Genomic DNA, 21054 nt, shown 5'->3' on the forward strand with positions numbered 1-21054 from the left:
TTAACCAGATAAGTGAATACAAAATGTGTACAAAATAAAATCAGTTAATCACCTGTAAATGTCAGAGACTTTGAAAGGCTAAGAGACTTTGACCATGGTCACTCTTCTAGGATGCAGCAACCGCCCACTTGAAGGGTCAGTCCTATTATATCATGCTCCCTCTCTTCTTTAACTGTTAGAGAACTTGCTGTACCTGCCTAGCAAGTCTAGCAGGAACAAATGAAATCAGAGGCATAGGCTAAACTACATCAATACAAAACTATTCACAAGGGGCAGTTGTGTTACACTGAAATGAGGATTAAAAATAGCTGCAGTTCCTACTTCACAGGGTAGTTGTGAGAATCAGCAGAGATCTTTATATAACTATATGTACCTAGATACCCAAATCTCAGTCTTGGATCACCCTTGTCCTTTACTTCCTTTACTTTCTACATACCTGCTGCTGAAAGAAAGTGAAAAAAAAATCACAGAACCATTCTAAGTCTACTCCAAATTTATGTTATACAATCTCAATGAGTCCTCATTGCTGCTACTCAGTCTACTATTCTCAATATTCACTCTCCAGAATGGCTCTTCCAAAGCTTTTTATCTCTTCTCAGATTTTCCCCAGGTTCTCTCTATCCTCCTTCTCAGATAAGACCTTGCCTCATTTACAGAAGAAATTTTGGGATAATTCAGTGAGCTCCTTCTTATCTCAAATGTTTTCTGTCACTATTTTGTCCTTAACCCATTTCACTTAAAGAAGTGACTATATTTTCAACCAAGATTCACCTGCACAAAGGATCCTATTTTATCCTATCTCATTCTATCATACCTCTCTATCACTTATCTCCAATCACTCCCTATCTACTGATCCCTTCCCTACTGCTTACAAAAGTATTTGTATCTCTCCATCCTAAAAAAACCTTGACTTGATTCTTCCATTCCTACTATCATCCTATATTTCTTATGCTCTTGGTGGCTAAACCCTTTGAGAAGACTGTCTACAACAGATGCCTCATCTTCCTCTCCTCTCCTCTCTTTCTGACCCCTTACAATTTGAATTCTAACATCATTCCACCATTATTCTATCATACCTCCAAAGTTACTAAAGACCTCTTTAATTGCCAAATCCACTGGCTCTTTCTCCATCTTTCCTTCTTGACTTCTCTGTACTCTTGACACTATAGAAACAGCCTCTTTTCCTTCATACCTTCTTTAGGTTTTGGGGACACTGATTGCTCCTGGTTCTCCTGCTTATTAGATTGGTCCTTCTTAGTCTCTTTTGCTGGATCCTCATCCAGGTCACACCCACTAATTAGAGGTGTCTGACAAGACACAGTCTTGGGCCTTCTCTTCTCCCTCTATACTACTTCACTAGGTGATCTCATTAGCTCCCATGTATTCACTTATCATTCCTGTGCAGATGTCTTTCAAATCTACTTATCTAACATTGTGTGCAGATGATTTTCAAATCTACTTATCTAGAACTGCTGTCTTCTGCTCTTGCATCCCCAAATGACCATCTCAAATCAGATATCTTAACAACCATCTGAAACTCAATATATCCAAGATGACACTCATTAATCTTTCTCCCAAACCCTCCTCCTACCACTTCCAAACTGTCCTATTACTATAAAGGGCAGCAACCCAGTTAGTCAGGTGTGATCCCTAATTCCTCACTGCCATTCAACCTTCATCTCTAATCCATTGCCAACCTCTCCATTTCACCTTGGCAGCCTCTCTCACATATGCCAAGGCCTCCACTTCACCTTTGCAGCCTCTCTCACATGTACCAGGGCCCCCACTTCACCTTTGCGGCCTCTCTCACATGTACCAGGGCCCCCACTTCGCCTTTGCGGCCTCTCTCACATGTACCAGGGCCCCCACTTCGCCTTTGTGGCCTCTCTCACATGTACCAGGGCCCCCACTTCACCTTTGTGGCCTCTCTCACATGTACCAGGGCCCCCACTTCACCTTTGCAGCCTCTCTCACATGCACCAAGGTGTGTTCCACCTTTGCAGCCTCTCTCACATGCAACAAGGAGTGTTCCACCTTTGCAGCCTCTCTCACATGTACCAAGGCCCCCACTTCTCCTTTGCGGCCTCTCTCACATGTACCAGGGCCCCCACTTCGCCTTTGTGGCCTCTCTCACATGTACCAGGGCCCCCACTTCGCCTTTGCGGCCTCTCTCACATGTACCAGGGCCCCCACTTTGCCTTTGAGGCCTCTCTCACATGTACCAGGGGCCCCACTTCGCCTTTGTGGCCTCTCTCACATGTACCAGGGGCCCCACTTCACCTTTGTGGCCTCTCTCACATGTACCAGGGCCCCCACTTCGCCTTTGCGGGCTCTCTCACATGTACCAGGGCCCCCACTTTGCCTTTGAGGCCTCTCTCACATGTACCAGGGGCCCCACTTCGCCTTTGTGGCCTCTCTCACATGTACCAGGGCCCCCACTTCACCTTTGCGGCCTCTCTCACATGCACCAAGGTGTGTTCCACCTTTGCAGCCTCTCTCACATGCACCAAGGTGTGTTCCACCTTTGCAGCCTCTCTCACATGTACCAAGGTGTGTTCTACCTTTGCAGCCTCTCTCACATGTACCAGGGCCCCCATTCCACCTTTGCAGCCTCTCTCACATGTACCAGGGCCCCCATTCCACCTTTGCGGCCTCTCTCACATGTACCAGGGCCCCCATTCCACCTTTGCGGCCTCTCTCACATGTACCAGGGCCCCCACTTCGCCTTTGCGGCCTCTCTCACATGTACCAGGGCCCCCACTTTGCCTTTGCGGCCTCTCTCACATGTACCAGGGGCCCCACTTCACCTTTGTGGCCTCTCTCACATGTACTAGGGCCCCCACTTCACCTTTGCGGCCTCTCTCACATATACCAAGGTGTGTTCCACCTTTGCAGCCTCTCTCACATGCATCAAGGTGTGTTCCACCTTTGCAGCCTCTCTCACATGCACCAAGGTGTGTTCCACCTTTGCAGCCTCTCTCACATGTACCAGGGCCCCCATTCCACCTTTGCAGCCTCTCTCACATGTACCAGGGCCCCCACTTCGCCTTTGCGGCCTCTCTCACATGCACCAAGGTGTGTTCCACCTTTGCAGCCTCTCTCACATGCACCAAGGTGTGGTCCACCTTTGCAGCCTCTCTCACATGTACCAAGGTGTGTTCCACCTTTGCAGCCTCTCTCACATGTACCAGGGCCCCCACTTCGCCTTTGCGGCCTCTCTCACATGCACCAAGGTGTGTTCCACCTTTGCAGCCTCTCTCACATGTACCAAGGTGTGTTCCACCTTTGCAGCCTCTCTCACATGTACCAGGGCCCCCATTCCACCTTTGCAGCCTCTCTCACATGTACCAGGGCCCCCATTCCACCTTTGCGGCCTCTCTCACATGTACCAGGGCCCCCACTTCGCCTTTGCAGCCTCTCTCACATGCACCAAGGTGTGTTCCACCTTTGCAGCCTCTCTCATATGCAACAAGGAGTGTTCCACCTTTTGCAGCCTCTCTCACATGTACCAGGGCCCCCACTTCGCCTTTGCGGCCTCTCTCACATGCACCAAGGTGTGTTCCACCTTTGCAGCCTCTCTCACATGCACCAAGGTGTGGTCCACCTTTGCAGCCTCTCTCACATGTACCAAGGTGTGTTCCACCTTTGCAGCCTCTCTCACATGTACCAGGGCCCCCACTTCGCCTTTGCGGCCTCTCTCACATGCACCAAGGTGTGTTCCACCTTTGCAGCCTCTCTCACATGCACCAAGGTGTGGTCCACCTTTGCAGCCTCTCTCACATGTACCAAGGTGTGTTCCACCTTTGCAGCCTCTCTCACATGTACCAGGGCCCCCACTTCGCCTTTGCGGCCTCTCTCACATGCACCAAGGTGTGTTCCACCTTTGCAGCCTCTCTCACATGTACCAAGGTGTGTTCCACCTTTGCAGCCTCTCTCACATGTACCAGGGCCCCCATTCCACCTTTGCAGCCTCTCTCACATGTACCAGGGCCCCCATTCCACCTTTACGGCCTCTCTCACATGTACCAGGGCCCCCACTTCGCCTTTGCAGCCTCTCTCACATGCACCAAGGTGTGTTCCACCTTTGCAGCCTCTCTCATATGCAACAAGGAGTGTTCCACCTTTTGCAGCCTCTCTCACATGTACCAGGGCCCCCACTTCGCCTTTGCGGCCTCTCTCACATGTACCAGGGCCCCCACTTTGCCTTTGCGGCCTCTCTCACATGTACCAGGGGCCCCACTTCACCTTTGTGGCCTCTCTCACACGTACTAGGGCCCCCACTTCACCTTTGCGGCCTCTCTCACATATACCAAGGTGTGTTCCACCTTTGCAGCCTCTCTCACATGCATCAAGGTGTGTTCCACCTTTGCAGCCTCTCTCACATGCACCAAGGTGTGTTCCACCTTTGCAGCCTCTCTCACATGTACCAGGGCCCCCATTCCACCTTTGCAGCCTCTCTCACATGTACCAGGGCCCCCAGTTCGCCTTTGCGGCCTCTCTCACATGCACCAAGGTGTGTTCCACCTTTGCAGCCTCTCTCACATGCACCAAGGTGTGTTCCACCTTTGCAGCCTCTCTCACATGTACCAGGGCCCCCATTCCACCTTTGCGGCCTCTCTCACATGTACCAGGGCCCCCACTTCGCCTTTGCGGCCTCTCTCACATGTACCAGGGCCCCCACTTTGCCTTTGCGGCCTCTCTCACATGTACCAGGGGCCCCACTTCACCTTTGTGGCCTCTCTCACATGTACTAGGGCCCCCACTTCACCTTTGCGGCCTCTCTCACATATACCAAGGTGTGTTCCACCTTTGCAGCCTCTCTCACATGCATCAAGGTGTGTTCCACCTTTGCAGCCTCTCTCACATGCACCAAGGTGTGTTCCACCTTTGCAGCCTCTCTCACATGTACCAGGGCCCCCACTTCGCCTTTGCAGCCTCTCTCACATGCACCAAGGTGTGTTCCACCTTTGCAGCCTCTCTCATATGCAACAAGGAGTGTTCCACCTTTTGCAGCCTCTCTCACATGTACCAGGGCCCCCACTTCGCCTTTGCGGCCTCTCTCACATGCACCAAGGTGTGTTCCACCTTTGCAGCCTCTCTCACATGCACCAAGGTGTGGTCCACCTTTGCAGCCTCTCTCACATGTACCAAGGTGTGTTCCACCTTTGCAGCCTCTCTCATGTACCAGGGCCCCCACTTCGCCTTTGCGGCCTCTCTCACATGCACCAAGGTGTGTTCCACCTTTGCAGCCTCTCTCACATGTACCAAGGTGTGTTCCACCTTTGCAGCCTCTCTCACATGTACCAGGGCCCCCATTCCACCTTTGCAGCCTCTCTCACATGTACCAGGGCCCCCATTCCACCTTTACGGCCTCTCTCACATGTACCAGGGCCCCCACTTCGCCTTTGCAGCCTCTCTCACATGTACCAGGGCCCCCACTTCGCCTTTGCGGCCTCTCTCACATGCACCAAGGTGTGTTTCACCTTTGCAGCCTCTCTCACATGCACCAAGGTGTGGTCCACCTTTGCAGCCTCTCTCACATGCACCAAGGTGTGTTCCACCTTTGCAGCCTCTCTCACATGTACCAGGGCCCCCATTCCACCTTTGCAGCCTCTCTCACATGTACCAGGGCCCCCACTTCGCCTTTGCGGCCTCTCTCACATGCACCAAGGTGTGTTCCACCTTTGCAGCCTCTCTCACATGCACCAAGGTGTGGTCCACCTTTGCAGCCTCTCTCACATGTACCAAGGTTTGTTCCACCTTTGCAGCCTCTCTCACATGTACCAGGGCCCCCATTCCACCTTTGCAGCCTCTCTCACATGTACCAGGGCCCCCATTCCACCTTTGCAGCCTCTCTCACATGTACCAGGGCCCCCATTCCACCTTTGCGGCCTCTCTCACATGTACCAGGGCCCCCACTTCGCCTTTGCGGCCTCTCTCACATGCACCAAGGTGTGTTCCACCTTTGCAGCCTCTCTCATATGCAACAAGGAGTGTTCCACCTTTTGCAGCCTCTCTCACATGTACCAGGGCCCCCACTTCGCCTTTGCGGCCTCTCTCACATGCACCAAGGTGTGTTCCACCTTTGCAGCCTCTCTCACATGCACCAAGGTGTGGTCCACCTTTGCAGCCTCTCTCACATGTACCAAGGTGTGTTCCACCTTTGCAGCCTCTCTCACATGTACCAGGGCCCCCACTTCGCCTTTGCGGCCTCTCTCACATGCACCAAGGTGTGTTCCACCTTTGCAGCCTCTCTCACATGCACCAAGGTGTGGTCCACCTTTGCAGCCTCTCTCACATGTACCAAGGTGTGTTCCACCTTTGCAGCCTCTCTCACATGTACCAGGGCCCCCACTTCGCCTTTGCGGCCTCTCTCACATGCACCAAGGTGTGTTCCACCTTTGCAGCCTCTCTCACATGTACCAGGGCCCCCACTTCGCCTTTGCAGCCTCTCTCACATGCACCAAGGTGTGTTCCACCTTTGCAGCCTCTCTCACATGCACCAAGGTGTGTTCCACCTTTGCAGCCTCTCTCATATGCAACAAGGAGTGTTCCACCTTTTGCAGCCTCTCTCACATGTACCAGGGCCCCCACTTCGCCTTTGCGGCCTCTCTCACATGTACCAGGGCCCCCACTTTGCCTTTGCTGCCTCTCTCACATGTACCAGGGGCCCCACTTCACCTTTGTGGCCTCTCTCACACGTACTAGGGCCCCCACTTCACCTTTGCGGCCTCTCTCACATATACCAAGGTGTGTTCCACCTTTGCAGCCTCTCTCACATGCATCAAGGTGTGTTCCACCTTTGCAGCCTCTCTCACATGCACCAAGGTGTGTTCCACCTTTGCAGCCTCTCTCACATGTACCAGGGCCCCCATTCCACCTTTGCAGCCTCTCTCACATGTACCAGGGCCCCCAGTTCGCCTTTGCGGCCTCTCTCACATGCACCAAGGTGTGTTCCACCTTTGCAGCCTCTCTCACATGCACCAAGGGGTGTTCCACCTTTGCAGCCTCTCTCACATGTACCAGGGCCCCCATTCCACCTTTGCAGCCTCTCTCACATGTACCAGGGCCCCCACTTCGCCTTTGCGGCCTCTCTCACATGCACCAAGGTGTGTTCCACCTTTGCAGCCTCTCTCACATGCACCAAGGTGTGTTCCACCTTTGCAGCCTCTCTCACATGCACCAAGGTGTGTTCCACCTTTGCAGCCTCTCTCACATGCACCAAGGTGTGTTCCACCTTTGCGGCCTCTCTCACATGCACCAAGGTGTGGTCCACCTTTGCGGCCTCTCTCACATGCACCAAGGTGTGTTCCACCTTTGCGGCCTCTCTCACATGCACCAAGGTGTGTTCCACCTTTGCGGCCTCTCTCACATGCACCAAGGTGTGTTCCACCTTTGCAGCCTCTCTCATATGCAACAAGGAGTGTTCCACCTTTTGCAGCCTCTCTCACATGTACCAGGGCCCCCACTTCGCCTTTGCGGCCTCTCTCACTGTACCAGGGCCCCCACTTCGCCTTTGCAGCCTCTCTCACTGTACCAGGGCCCCCACTTCGCCTTTGCGGCCTCTCTCACATGTACCAGGGTGTGTTCCACCTTTGCAGCCTCTCTCATATGCAACAAGGAGTGTTCCACCTTTTGCGGCCTCTCTCACATGTACCAGGGCCCCCACTTCGCCTTTGCGGCCTCTCTCACTGTACCAGGGCCCCCACTTCGCCTTTGCGGCCTCTCTCACATGCACCAAGGTGTGTTCCACCTTTGCAGCCTCTCTCACATGCACCAAGGTGTGTTCCACCTTTGCAGCCTCTCTCACATGTACCAGGGCCCCCACTTCGCCTTTGCGGCCTCTCTCACATGCACCAAGGTGTGTTCCACCTTTGCAGCCTCTCTCACATGCACCAAGGTGTGTTCCACCTTTGCAGCCTCTCTCACATGTACCAAGGTGTGTTCCACCTTTGCAGCCTCTCTCACATGCACCAAGGTGTGTTCCACCTTTGCAGCCTCTCTCACATGTACCAGGGCCCCCATTCCACCTTTGCAGCCTCTCTCACATGCACCAAGGTGTGTTCCACCTTTGCAGCCTCTCTCACATGCACCAAGGTGTGTTTCACCTTTGCAGCCTCTCTCACATGTACCAGGGCCCCCATTCCACCTTTGCAGCCTCTCTCACATGTACCAGGGCCCCCATTCCACCTTTGCGGCCTCTCTCACATGTACCAGGGCCCCCACTTCGCCTTTGCGGCCTCTCTCACATGTACCAGGGTGTGTTCCACCTTTGCAGCCTCTCTCATATGCAACAAGGAGTGTTCCACCTTTTGCAGCCTCTCTCACATGTACCAGGGCCCCCACTTCGCCTTTGCGGCCTCTCTCACTGTACCAGGGCCCCCACTTCGCCTTTGCAGCCTCTCTCACATGTACCAGGGCCCCCACTTCGCCTTTGCGGCCTCTCTCACATGTACCAGGGCCCCCACTTCGCCTTTGCGGCCTCTCCTAACTCTGCCCCCTTTCTCTGCCCCCGCCACTTCCCTGGGCCAGGCCACCATCAGCTCATGGGTGGACATGGACATAGTTTGGTGGTGAGTCAGCTCGTCTTGAGAATTTTCTCCACTACAATCCACTCTCCATGGCTGCCAAACTGGCTTTTCTGAATGACAGACTCCTCACTGGATGTGTGTAGTGTGCTGTATCACCTCCTGCTCACTAGCCCCCTGAATCCAGGACAGAAACCCCTGCCCCAGCCCTTTATATCCTGATTCCCCCCCCCCATCCCACTCTTCTACTTTTGTCAGCCTTGCACCTGGCCGGTTCTCTTGGTCTCACTGCCCCCTCTTGCTGCTTCCCCTCCTCCTCCTGACTCCGGGCTCCCTCTAAACCCCAACACCCCTTATTTAAGAAACCTTTGCCAAGCCCTATTATTTCTGCTCCCTTCCCTCTTGATGTCCCTGTATTCTGGTATATATAACTTGTTTGTGCATTTATTTTCTCCATTAAATTGTCTCTCCTTGAGACTTTTCTTTTCATCGGCAGCTTGGCCTGTGGTTATTATAAATGATGCAAGTTCCCTGGCAGAGACGATGTCATTACTTTAAAATCCCCCCAAGGGGCAGAGTCCACAGGGCCTGCTCTCTGTTTCCCTAAGAAACATGCACAGCTGTGTAACTGGAAATTCGGGCTAATTTTCCTATTTTTTTTTTATCCTTTGGAAAAAGGGAAGCCCTGGGGTGCTGCCTACGGGTGGAGAAGTGAGAGGGGGGAAAGGGACAGGAAAAAGTGTTGCGGAGGTTTCCAGAAACAAGCGGCAAGTTAAAGGTCGCGGGCAGTCTGGGCGGGCCGCTTCCGGCTCCTTTCAAGGCCCAGAGTGGGGGAGGTTAGGGAGGGGCTGCTTCCGGGAGGCCAGCAGCAGGGCGGCCTCTCCCCCATGACTTCCGGTTCCTCTTCCCGCTTCTCCGGCCTTCCGGGGGCGGGGCCGAGTCTGAGGTCAACGTTAGGGCGGGGGCGCCCCGGGGGAGGGCGCTGCGGCCGCGCCCGCTCCTCCTGCTCCTCCGGCCGTGCCAGCGGGCGCCACACGGAGCGGGCACGGGCAGCGCTCGGGGCCTGCGTCCGGAGCGGAGAGCGGCGCGCGCCGGCCACGCCGGGCCCAGGAGCCGCGGGCCTCGTCGGGCGGCGTCCCCGGGAGCGGCGCGCCGCGGCCATGGGCTCCGGGCCTCGGCTGCCCGCCGCGGCGCTGCTCGGGGCGCTGGCGCTGCTCGGCCTGCCCCGGGCCAGCGGTGAGGAGGGGGCGCGGCGGGCGGGAGCCCCCGAGGGCGGGCGGGGGAAGCCATCTAGCTACCCGAGCTTTCTCAGAAAGGGGCGGTGCCTCCAAAGAAGGCACTAGAAAGAACGGGGGGGCGGGGGAAAGTGGTGTTGGGGTGACCTCCGGCCGGGGGCGACAGCGGGGACCCAACCATGTATGCCAGTAACGCTGGCAGAGATGCTCCTAATAGTAATAACTGAGGAATCAGCCCGGGGGTAGGGGCGGCTGGGTGGCGCACTGGCTAGAGCACCAGCCCAGGCCCCGGGAGGACCCGGGGTCAAGTGCGGCCTCAGACACTTCATAGTGACCTCGCTGTGTGGCCATTGGCAAAAACCTAAAAAAAAAAAAGCGTTATCCCCGCCTAAGGTTAGCTAAATAAATAAAAACAAAAGGAATGAGAAGAGGTATTCACAATTGGCAACCATTCTGCCTATGGCCTTCCTTGCTAAAATTATGTGGAAATAATCCTAACCCCAATGAGTCAGGGCTCTACTGAAAATGCTACATTTATTTTATAGTGAGTAATTCATACTTTGTCAAAGCAGTTGGAAGCTCAAATCTTGTAGTTCTTTCTGTTGAAGTAAGACTAGAAAATGAACTATAGATTTGTGAATGAGGTTTTGAAATCTTCCATTAGCTTTTTGCCTTTCCAAAACATTAATTCATGTTAATGCTTCGACAGTGATAAGGACCCAAATCATATTAACTCTTGGTTCCTGAAAATATATGCCTTGGGGAAATAGAAACCTGGTGTCATGTTTGAAAAGGAGGGGAAGGGAATGGGCATATGTACATATATTATACAGAGATGTAGGCATAGAAATATATTTTGATATACAGTTATATATATATCTATGTTATGAGATATGTAGAAATACTTTTATGTCATATATAGGTAGATATTTAGATATATATCTGTAGATTTAGATATATAAATAACATGTATATTTGTACTTTGTTTAGATATATAGATTTGTGTATATATTTAGATATATAAATATATAGTTATATGTGAGGATACATAGATATATAGACAAAGTTATATATGTGTTTATATATTTAGATATGTAGTTACATATATATTTGTATCTATATATAGATCTGTGTATATATATATATGATATAGTTATGTGTATACATAGGCATAGATAAATATTTAGATAGTTATGTGTATATATTTTTGAATATATAGTTATGTATATATATTAGATAGATATATGTGTATTTATATCTATATGTAGATATATAGATCTGTATATATATTTAAATATATAGTTATATGTGTGTATACATAGGCATAGATAAGTGTTTAGATTTATATAGTTATGTGTATATATTTTTAAATATACAGTTGTCTATAATTATTGATATATATTTAGGTATATAGATATAGCTGTATGTTTAGATATATAATCATCTACACACACACACAAATTGTGTGACCTTGGATAAGTCACTTAACCCTAATTGCCCACATCCAGGGTCCTGGACCCAGATGATTCTGGAAGAGAAACTGAGACACCCCCCCCCCCCCCCCCCCGCCGCCCACTCAAATCCAATTTATGTCTTTGTCATGTCACCACCTCCCTGATGTCATGGTTTTCTTAGAGAATGAAGGTCCAGTGGTGGCTAGGTGGCACAGTGGATAAAGCACCAGCCCTGGAGTCAGGAGTACCTGGGTTCAAATCCAGTCTCAGACAGCTACCTCCCTTAATGGAATTACGTATGGTTTGTAATATTTAATCACTTTTTTTTAGGTGATTGCGGTACTTTGCCAACATTTCCTCATGCTCAACCAAAAGAAAGTTATATAACTAATGAGACCTTTGTTGATGGAACCACCATAACTTACAAATGTGATCCTGGTTATGTTAAACTACCTGAAAAGTCAGACACAGTTACTTGCCAGGGTATGGAATGGTCAGAAATCCCACAATTTTGTAATCGTAAGTTATTAATTTATCTTTATTTTTTAAGGTAAATAATTTGCTTATTAAAAATGAGGTACATAACAAACTGGATAGAAGTCAGCACGGCCTGGTAGATAGGATACTGGACTTGAAGTCTGAGTCCATATTCTGCCTCAGAGGGTTACTGGTCATGTGGCTCTGAGCAAATTAGATTAAACTCTGTCGCATTTTTCTCAGCTATAAAATGAGGGCTTAGACTTAGTGTAAGGTCCTTCCAGCTCTAAATCTTTAATCCTGTGAATTTTAACACTTTTGAATATCCCTGACAACTTATTCCTTGGAAATTTTCCTTCTATCTCTTGTTCTTTGTAAATTCTCAATATTTGTTATATTTTTCTTTCCAGTGGACTAATTTGAAAGCTATATAATGGTACTCTTAAGTTATTTTTTTTTAACATTTCTTTGATATTTAGTGAGGTTGAATTTTTCCTAGGTTATTACTGACAGTGTGCTTTCACTTTTACAAATTGTTCTTTGATTATGCAAAGTGAGCTGGGAATTTCCCCTTATTATTTGTAATGGTTCCTTATTTTAAATGTTAAGTTGTCATAAATTTTGATGCAATACTCCTAAACTGTTGTTTTTCTTTTTGTGCTTTGCACATAGAAAGCACTTAATATTTATGCCAATGAATTATTAGATTTTTTTGTTCATAATTTTTCCCATACTGTTTTCCATTGTTCCTGATAATTTCTCATTTATATAATAATTTTATATGCCATTCACAACTGAAATAAAACATTCTCCTTTTAATTTTTAATTATTATTTTTTCATGTTTATATCTGTAACACAGTTGAGATTTAAGTTTTGTTTTTGTTATACTGCTGTTAGGTTTTCCGAAAACTATTTACTAAATAATTGTTGACCTCATTTGTATTTTTCCACAAATTCATTGTTGGAGTGAGTATTCACATTCTGTAAAGTTGTTTTCTGACTCATAACTCACTTATTTAAAGTCACTTAGCAAGCAGCCTCCTTGAGTGGGGAATATAGCAGAGAACCAAAAAGTAAGCAAACATAGGCCTCTTAAAAGGGAAAAAATAGATATCATGAAGTCTCTACAATAATGATTTCTTTACTTTGGAATTGTTTCCTCACAGGTTATTTTGTTTTACACAGTTTGTTAGTGATCTGATTTCAAAACCCATGGTAGCTTAGTAGCATCAAATTTTTGAATCACAAAATCTGAATTGGAAGAGAACTTAAAGGCCATAAATTCCAAACCATCCTTGAATAAGAATTTCTTCTACAATGTAGGTACTAATGGACCCTTTGTTTAAAGACATACATTGGAATGAGAGGAGATATTCTGAGATAGCCCATTTCACTTTTTTTAAAAATTTATTTATTGGTTTTTGCAAGGAATTGGGGTTAAGTGACTTGCTCAAGATCACACATCTAGACTTGAACTCAGATCCTCCTGACTCTAGGGTCAGTGCTGTATCCACTGTACCACCTAGCTATGTCCCCATTTCACTTTTTTTTTTTTAAGGTTTTTGCAAGGCAATGGGGTTAAGTGACACAGCTAGGTAATTATTAACTGTCTGAGACTGGATTTGATCTCAGGTACTCCTGACTCCAGGACCAGTGCTCTATCCACAGTGTCACCTAGTTGCCCCTATTTCACTTTTGATAGTTTGATTATTAGGAAGTTTTTTCAGATCTCAAACCCAGCTCTACCTCTCTAACTTCTTTCCTGTCCCTACTTTTATCTCCTAAAACTAAGGAAAACAAGTCTAAGTTCTTTAAAGCTTGAAGTCAGGGGGGACAGAGCCAAGATGGCAGTGTGAAGGGAGCATTCCCAACAACTCTGACCCCCCAACCCCCCCCAAAAAAAAACAAACAAATGAGGGCTCTAGCCAAAATTTAGAGGGGCAGAACCCACAGAAAGACAGTGATACATTTTCTCAGTCCGAGATAACTTAGAACTTCTATGGGAAAGGTGTGTTTCACCAGAACCAGAGATTGGAAAAAAAGCCAAAGCACAGCCCAGCACAGCACAGCCTAGAGATCACTGGCAACAGCCTGAAGGGGCGGGAAAGAACTCTGCTGCATCTGGGTGAGCATGGAGTGAGGAGCACAAGCTACAGAATCTGTAGGGAGAATTGGGAGAAAGCAGCCTGCACCCCCCCCCCCGCCCCCCGAGACAGTAAGGGAAGTCTGCAGAGATTTCTCTGGTAAGAGTAGGACTCTGCCATTTGCCTACACTCAGACCCAGGATGCAGGTTGGGCTTCCATACTAAGATAGCTAGATCCTTCCTTATAGCCTCAGGGCAGAGGGCAGTGTGGTGGTCATCCACATATCAAAGCACAGGCAAGAGAGCTTAAGACCTTGGAGGAATAAAGGTCCCAGTGGGGTGCCCCCCCCCAAAAAAAAACCCAAAGCCTTGGAAGTGAATTAGCCTTGGGCCAAGGAAATGAGTAAACAACAGAAAAAGTAGAATCTGACCATAGAGAATTACTTCAATCCCATGGAAGATCAAAACACATACTCAAATGATGACAGAATCAAAGCTTCTGTATCCAAAACCTCCAAGAGAAATAGAAACTGTCTTCAGACTGTGGATGAGCTCAAAAAAGACTTTGAAAAGCAATTAAGGGAGGTAGAGGAAAAATTGGGAGGAGAAATGAGAGTGATGTAGAAAAATCATGAAAACCAAATGAAAGATATACAAAAAAATACTGAAGAAAATAATATGTTAAAAACCAGTTTAGGCCAAATGGAAAAAGCAAAACAAAAGGCAAATGAGAAGAAGAATGCCTTAAAAAGCAGAATTGGCCAGCTGGAAAAGGAGATAAAACTCCCTGAAGAAAATAACTCCTTCAAATGCAAAATGGAATGAAAGGAAGCTTTGTAAGAAAGCAGGAAGAAATAAAACTTCCCCAAAAAGCCAGAAATTAGAAGAAAATGTAAAATATCTCATTGGAAAAACAACTGACCTTGAAAACAGATCCAGGAGAAATAATTTGGAAATTATTTTACTATCTGAAAGCCACGACCAAGAAAAGAGCCTAGACTTCATTTTTCAAGAAATAATACAGCAAAATTTCCCTGATCCTAGAAGCAGAGGGTAAAATAGAAATTGAGAGAATTCACTGGGCACCCCCTGAAAGGGATCCCAAAAGAAAAACTTCCAGGAATATTATAGCCAAATTCCAAAACTCCCAAATCAAAGAGAAAATTCTAAAAGCTGCTAGAAACAGACAATTCAACTACCGAGTTCCATAGTTAGGATTACACAGGATCTGGCAGCATCTATATTAAAGGCTCATAGGGATTGGAATATGATATTCCAGAAGACAAAAAAAAAGATCTTGGTTTACAACCAAGAATCAACTACCCAGCAAAACTGAACATCCTCTTTCAAGGGAAAAGATGGATTTTCAATGAAACAGGACCTTCAAACTTTCCTAATGAGACAACCAGAGCTGAACAGAAAGTTTGATCTCCAAGTACAGGACACTGGTGAACCATAGGAGTGGAAGAGAAGGACTAACTATGAGGAACTTGATGATGTTGAACTGTTTGTATTTCTGCACAGGAAGTAGATATTGATAACTCATATGAACTTTCTCATTTATAAGAGCTGTTAGAAGGAGAATATATAGAGAAGACATAGGAAGGAGCGGAATATAATGGTATGTAAAGGGATGGAGTCAATGGGCGATGGGGGAAAGTACTGGGAGGAAGGAAAAGGAGATGAAGAAGCTGAGAGATTTCACATGAGTCCACAAAAAAGCTTTTTCAATGGAGTGGAAAGGGAGAAGGCAAGGGGGAATGAGTGAGCCTTCATTCTCATTGGAAATGACATACACACTTAATAGGGTGAGGAAATCTGTCTTGCCCTGGAGAAGGATGAGAGAAAAGGAATAGGATGAGGGGGAAGGGGGGAAATAGGTGATAGAGGGAAGATCTAGGGAGAGGGTACTCAAATGCAACACACTTTTGGACAGGGCCAGGATGAAAGGAGAGAACTGGGGATGGAGGAAAATACAGCTAGCAATAGCAACTGTGGGTAAAAAATATTGAAGCAATTTCTCTGATGGATTTATGATAAAGAATGCTATCCATCCCAAAAGGATGGCTTCTCTTTGTGTGTGGGGGGGGAGTTATGTTTACTTTTAAAGAATTACAATTTAAAAATAAAAAGAATATGTAGGCCAAAGAATCCTACCTTTCTTTTCTCTAAAGGAGAAAATTGTTCTCCTAAAACCTAGGATGTGTGCCAGACTTTCCTCTCTTTCTCAATCATTAATTCTAAAGATGAGTAGTTATTACCATATTCCTTGTATTTTTATTTTATCAATTCTTTCTTGTTAAAATCAGAGGTAAAACAACTAATCTTTTTAGTGGTTTCTATATTGCCTTTGAAGAGTAAAATTGTCATTAAGGCACTTTTGATAGAGAATGAGAATGGCTTTTAGAGGAGATAGTAGCAGTTGATATCCTATAATGGGGTAGGATACAGTTTAAAATCCTACATAAGAACTTTTAAAAACTAATTGTAGAAATGTTGAGCTTCAGGACAAAGAGTCTTTCATACATCCTTAGTTGCCTTAAGGTGGTAGGGTATAGATGTGTGTAGAGTTGGTCCATAACTAATTGATATTCCCTCAAGCAAAAATAAACGTATTAACAGAAATGTACAAATAGAAGTTTTAAATGAAAAATAAAGACTTATTTACTCTTTATTATACCTTTACAAAGTCTGTACTTTAACTGATGAAATTGAAAGGGCCATCTGCCCTTGGCTGGTTCAGTGTTGGTCCCACTCTTGATTGCCTTTCAGAAGTTAAACTTACCAATCCTGGAGACAACCCCACTCATCTTTGATCTTGCATCATATCCCACTGGATGAGTGCCATACTCTGTCTCATGCAAGTTACAGAAAGGGAGAAAGTGAAGTCAGAAAGCAGAATGGTGGGGTATGACCCCAACATTATATCAAAATGCGAGCAGGTCCAGCAGGGGTCCTGAATTTAGTAGAGAACAGAGGAGACCCATGGGAAGTGCTCAAGAGAATATGACCCCGGCGAGAAGAGATGACCAAGGGAATCCATCTGAGCGACTGCTCACCAGAGAGGTGCAACCCAGCTCAAGATGTTCAGACCGGGCCAGGCTGGAGGATTCCTTACTTAGGCCTCCTTCACTCCCAGTGTACTCTTAGCTTGTCTGTCCTCTTAACTAATGGTTTTGTATAGTGAGCTAAGACTGTTGTATAGCCAATCGACTCATGTTAATCTCCTCACCTCTGATCTGGAAATGAGTTGTCCTGATTACTTGATAAATGACTGACTACTAACCTCCTTTAACTTTCCCTTGGCCTGGCTCCAGACTACTGTCCAATCTCCCATTTAGCTATCCCTGTAGAAATCAGGCCCTTTTCAATTCATGCTGTACTCTCATCTCTCCTCCCCCCTGTTATCTTGTCCTAGGAAAAGTCATCAAGTCTCTGATATTTCTGGACTAGAATGAATTAAACAGGTTTGCTCTATAGAATTACCCTCAGGTCCTGTGTCTCCTCCCTGGTTCTACTTCCCATGGGGATTATTTTCCCCCCATTAAAAATTAACTTCTTGGGGCAACTAGGTGGCATAGTCAATAGAGCACTGACCCTGGAGTCAGGAGGACCTGAGTTCAAATCCAGCCTCAGACACTTAATTGCTTTGCTGTGTGACCTTGGGCAAGTCACTTAACCCCATTGCCTTGCAAACCATCCCCCCCCCAAAAAATTAATTTTTGTAATTATACCCCTACTGCCTGGCAGATGGACGTGTTGCCTAATAGGTACTTAAGAAGGCCTTTTTCTTTCATTCTCAAGGGATTCCTGGAAGAAATGAATTTTGAATGTGCGAAGAGTGAACATTTTTTAAGTACAGAATCACCTACTTGAATATACTGTTGGATTAGAAACTCATTCCTATGTAAAGATTATAGAGAATTTTTATGATCTGTATATAGTGTACCATGATGCATTGTGGGTTTGTTTTTTTTCCTTTGTAAGCTTTTTTGAAGAAACTGTTTTGATCACAAATTCACAATATTTTTCATCTACTTGTTTGTTTTTTTTAATCAATTTTGGATAGCCACATTAATTTTTTTCTTATGCTTTTCCCTTCTGTTCTTAGGTAGCTGCAATATTCCAGATCGATTTCCTACTATACAACTAGCTGTCACATTCCTAAATAGAAATTACTTTCCTATTAACAGCACTGTGACTTTTGTATGTCGACCAGGCCATACTATCAGTCAACTTGGTAAGATCACCAGTACTTGTCAAGATGATGGAACATGGTCACCGGTTTCAGGGTCTTGTAAAAGTGAGTAATTCTATGATTGTATTGTATTTTAATCATTAATATTCAATTTTTCTATTCTTCCATACTCAATTATAGGTAGCCATATACTTTTAAAATATTCCTTGTTTCCAGAAAATCTTTGTACTTTTGATTTTTTTGTCAATAAATTTCATTGATGCCTTTTGTTTTTATGTTATTTCAGAAAATTTTTCCCTCCAACTCCCCTTTGTAAATAGACCTTTGTACTCTGTGCTCCATCCCTATAATAAAGAAAAACATTTACTCCAGCATGTTGAATACATCTAACAATTTGCAACATTTTGAACCCATAATTTTCGGAGATTCATTTTTTCATCTCCTTTGGTGCAAGTTTAATGATTAAAATTACTTAGCAGTTGGCTTCATTTTAATGTTCTTTTCTTTTGTTACTTAATTGAGTATATTTTCCTGTTCAGTTTATGTCATTCTGCATTACATCTTAGAAGTCTTTCCATCTATTTCTGAGGGTCATCAAACATGTATTTTTTTCACAAACCAAGTTTTTCAAAAGAATTGTCAAATCATTAAAAAGAAATGCAAATTAGTATCACTCTAAGGGCTATGTGATAAGATAGACATCTTAATGTGCTGTTACTTGAACTAAGAATTGATGTAACTTTCTGAAATTAAATTCAGACTTATGTGAGAAAAGTAGTTAAATTCTAATCTTTGAGCCAGAGATGCCCCAACTGATGATGTTTGTCCTTTATCAGGAAGGTGATGCCATGACAAGCATATGAATTGGATTTGAGTAAGGGGGTGCTGGGCTAAGCCTCACTTTCTCTTCCAGAGAATTCCTGTCCTGACTCCAAGAACAATGTTCTATCCACTGTACCACTTGGCTGCCCTAGATCCAACTAGGAGAAGAATGAAACATCTTAATAGTCTCATGACATTCATAAATGTTTGTTCATCCATTACCTAACCAATTTGTTTTCATTTTTTTGCTACCAAAAATTTGCTGCTATGAATGTTTTGGAATTGAAACAAAATGAGCTACTTGGTCATTCATTGTAGCTCTAGCTTGTCTAGCTACAGGCTCTTCAATAAGGATGGGCTTTGGGATACTTCAAGTTGATTCAGCTGAGCTAAGCTCCCCGTCAGAGATCCCAGCCTGAAGTTTCTGCAGTGACTCCTAAGGCACGAAAGAAGGGACAGCCACCACCTGAGCCTTTGACTCTCTGAGCTAAACTCTGTCTTGAGAAAAGCTTCGCAAGGTGCCTTCCCAAGTTAGGGGCTACCATTACCTCCAAACCATCCTCCAAAATGGACCTCAGTGCACTCGCAGCCTGGATATTAGAGAGGAAGCTGAAAAATTGAGAAAAAGACTAGATTCAGGGACTTTTTGTAGCTATGGCTAAAGGCAGAATTCTTTAACCAGTCTAGACAAAAAAAAAGATGATCACAAAAGATAAAATCAATCATTTTAGTTTACATGAAATTAAAAAGTTTTTGCATTATCAGTGCAGTTAGGAAAAGAAGTAGAATCTTTATGTGGTAGCTATGATAAGATCTAATATCCAAATAGAAAACTCACCCAGATGTTAAGACCATTTTCTGGTAGATCAATAGTTAAAGAATGTGAATGTAAATTTTTCAAAAGAATTGCAAACCATTGAAATATTGGTCAGAATCACTAATAATAAAAGAAATGAAAATCAAAACAACTCTCAGATTTCACCCCTCATTCAGCAAATTGGCAAAAGTGATTGAAGATAGGCATAGCCTTTATTGGAGGAACTATAACCAGATATTATGCCTTTAGGCATCTATCCTAAGGAAGCTAGGTGGTCTGCAGTCGGGAAGATCTCAGATACTTCCTACCTGTGTGACTGGGCAAGTCACTTGATCTACCTGACAAAGTGGATCCACCTGAGAAGGAAATGGCAAAGCTCTCCAGTATCTTTGTCAAAAAAGCCCCAAATGGGGTCACAAAGACAAGACTGAAATGACAACAATAACAAAGATATCTACCTGAAAGTCAAAGAAATTCATTAAAATATTCATAAAGCACTCTTTTGTACAATAATGTATGTTGTTTAGGGAATGAATAAACAAAATGTGGTATGTAGATGCAATCGGAAATTATTGTACCATTAAGAAGAAATGTGAAATGAAAAAAAAATTAAACAATATGAAGAATTTGTTGAGGTTTGAGAAGATTTATATGAAATTATATAGAGTAAAATAAGGTACACCAGGAAAATAAGGTCTAGCAACATAAGGGGAAAGGCTAAAAAATTAGATTGAATGCTTCGTAATTATAATGACCAAGATTAGCCCCAGATAACAGATGAGAAAGTCCTTTTCTTGTAGAGATGAAAACTGGAGTTGTGAAACATTGTGTTCTCTCAGAAAAAGTTAATGTTTTGGTTTAATTTTTTTTTCCTCTTTGAAAATTTGTTATAAAAGGTTGACTCCATGGTTAAAAAAAAAAGGTAAGGGATCTATTTGAAATGGAAGGTTATATAAAAAATCAATTAAAAGTTAACATTTTTATAATAAAATTCCATTTACAAAGAACCCTATTTTTTGACCTTATTTGGGGGGAAATAGCACTTGGTCTAACATTTATGTTAATTCTTTTTATGTCTTGGATTTTTATCAGAGATGTTTGATATAAGCTTTTTGTGATTGAGAGTTTTCTATCCTAACTATTGATTTTGTTTGTGCAAAATCTTTATAGTTTTATATAGGCAATATTGTCTATATTTTCTCTATTGACCACTTGATTAACCTTTGTTCATTGCCTCCAGCTATAGTTCTTCCATTCTCTTCTATTTTATGACATGGTCTTTCATATTTAGTTTGCAGTTCCTTTGGGAGCTTACTTTAGAATATGGTGTTAGATTCTGTAAATACTCTGTTTTCTTCCATACTACTTTTAAATTTTCTGTTCATTTTTTGAAGAATTATTTTCTTTGTAATGGTGAATCTCATCTCTGATCTGTAAT

At 44.9% G+C, this 21054-nt stretch overlaps 1 protein-coding gene across 2 annotated transcripts in view; it reads left to right on the top strand.

Moving 5' to 3' along the window:
* Nucleotides 1-9463: 9463 nt before the first annotated feature.
* Nucleotides 9464-21054, top strand: part of LOC141513075 (membrane cofactor protein-like) — a 49970-nt gene continuing 38379 nt past the window's right edge. For both annotated transcript variants that reach the window (XM_074222557.1, XM_074222558.1), the window contains exons 1-3: nucleotides 9464-9764; nucleotides 11548-11736; nucleotides 17891-18082. In XM_074222557.1, coding sequence (XP_074078658.1) covers nucleotides 9689-9764; nucleotides 11548-11736; nucleotides 17891-18082 — 457 coding nt within the window. In that variant the 5' untranslated portion in view covers nucleotides 9464-9688. The remainder of the gene's footprint in view (nucleotides 9765-11547; nucleotides 11737-17890; nucleotides 18083-21054) is intronic.

This window comes from Macrotis lagotis, chromosome 2 (assembly GCF_037893015.1).
Source record: "Macrotis lagotis isolate mMagLag1 chromosome 2, bilby.v1.9.chrom.fasta, whole genome shotgun sequence".
Taxonomy (NCBI): Eukaryota; Metazoa; Chordata; class Mammalia; order Peramelemorphia; family Peramelidae; genus Macrotis; species Macrotis lagotis.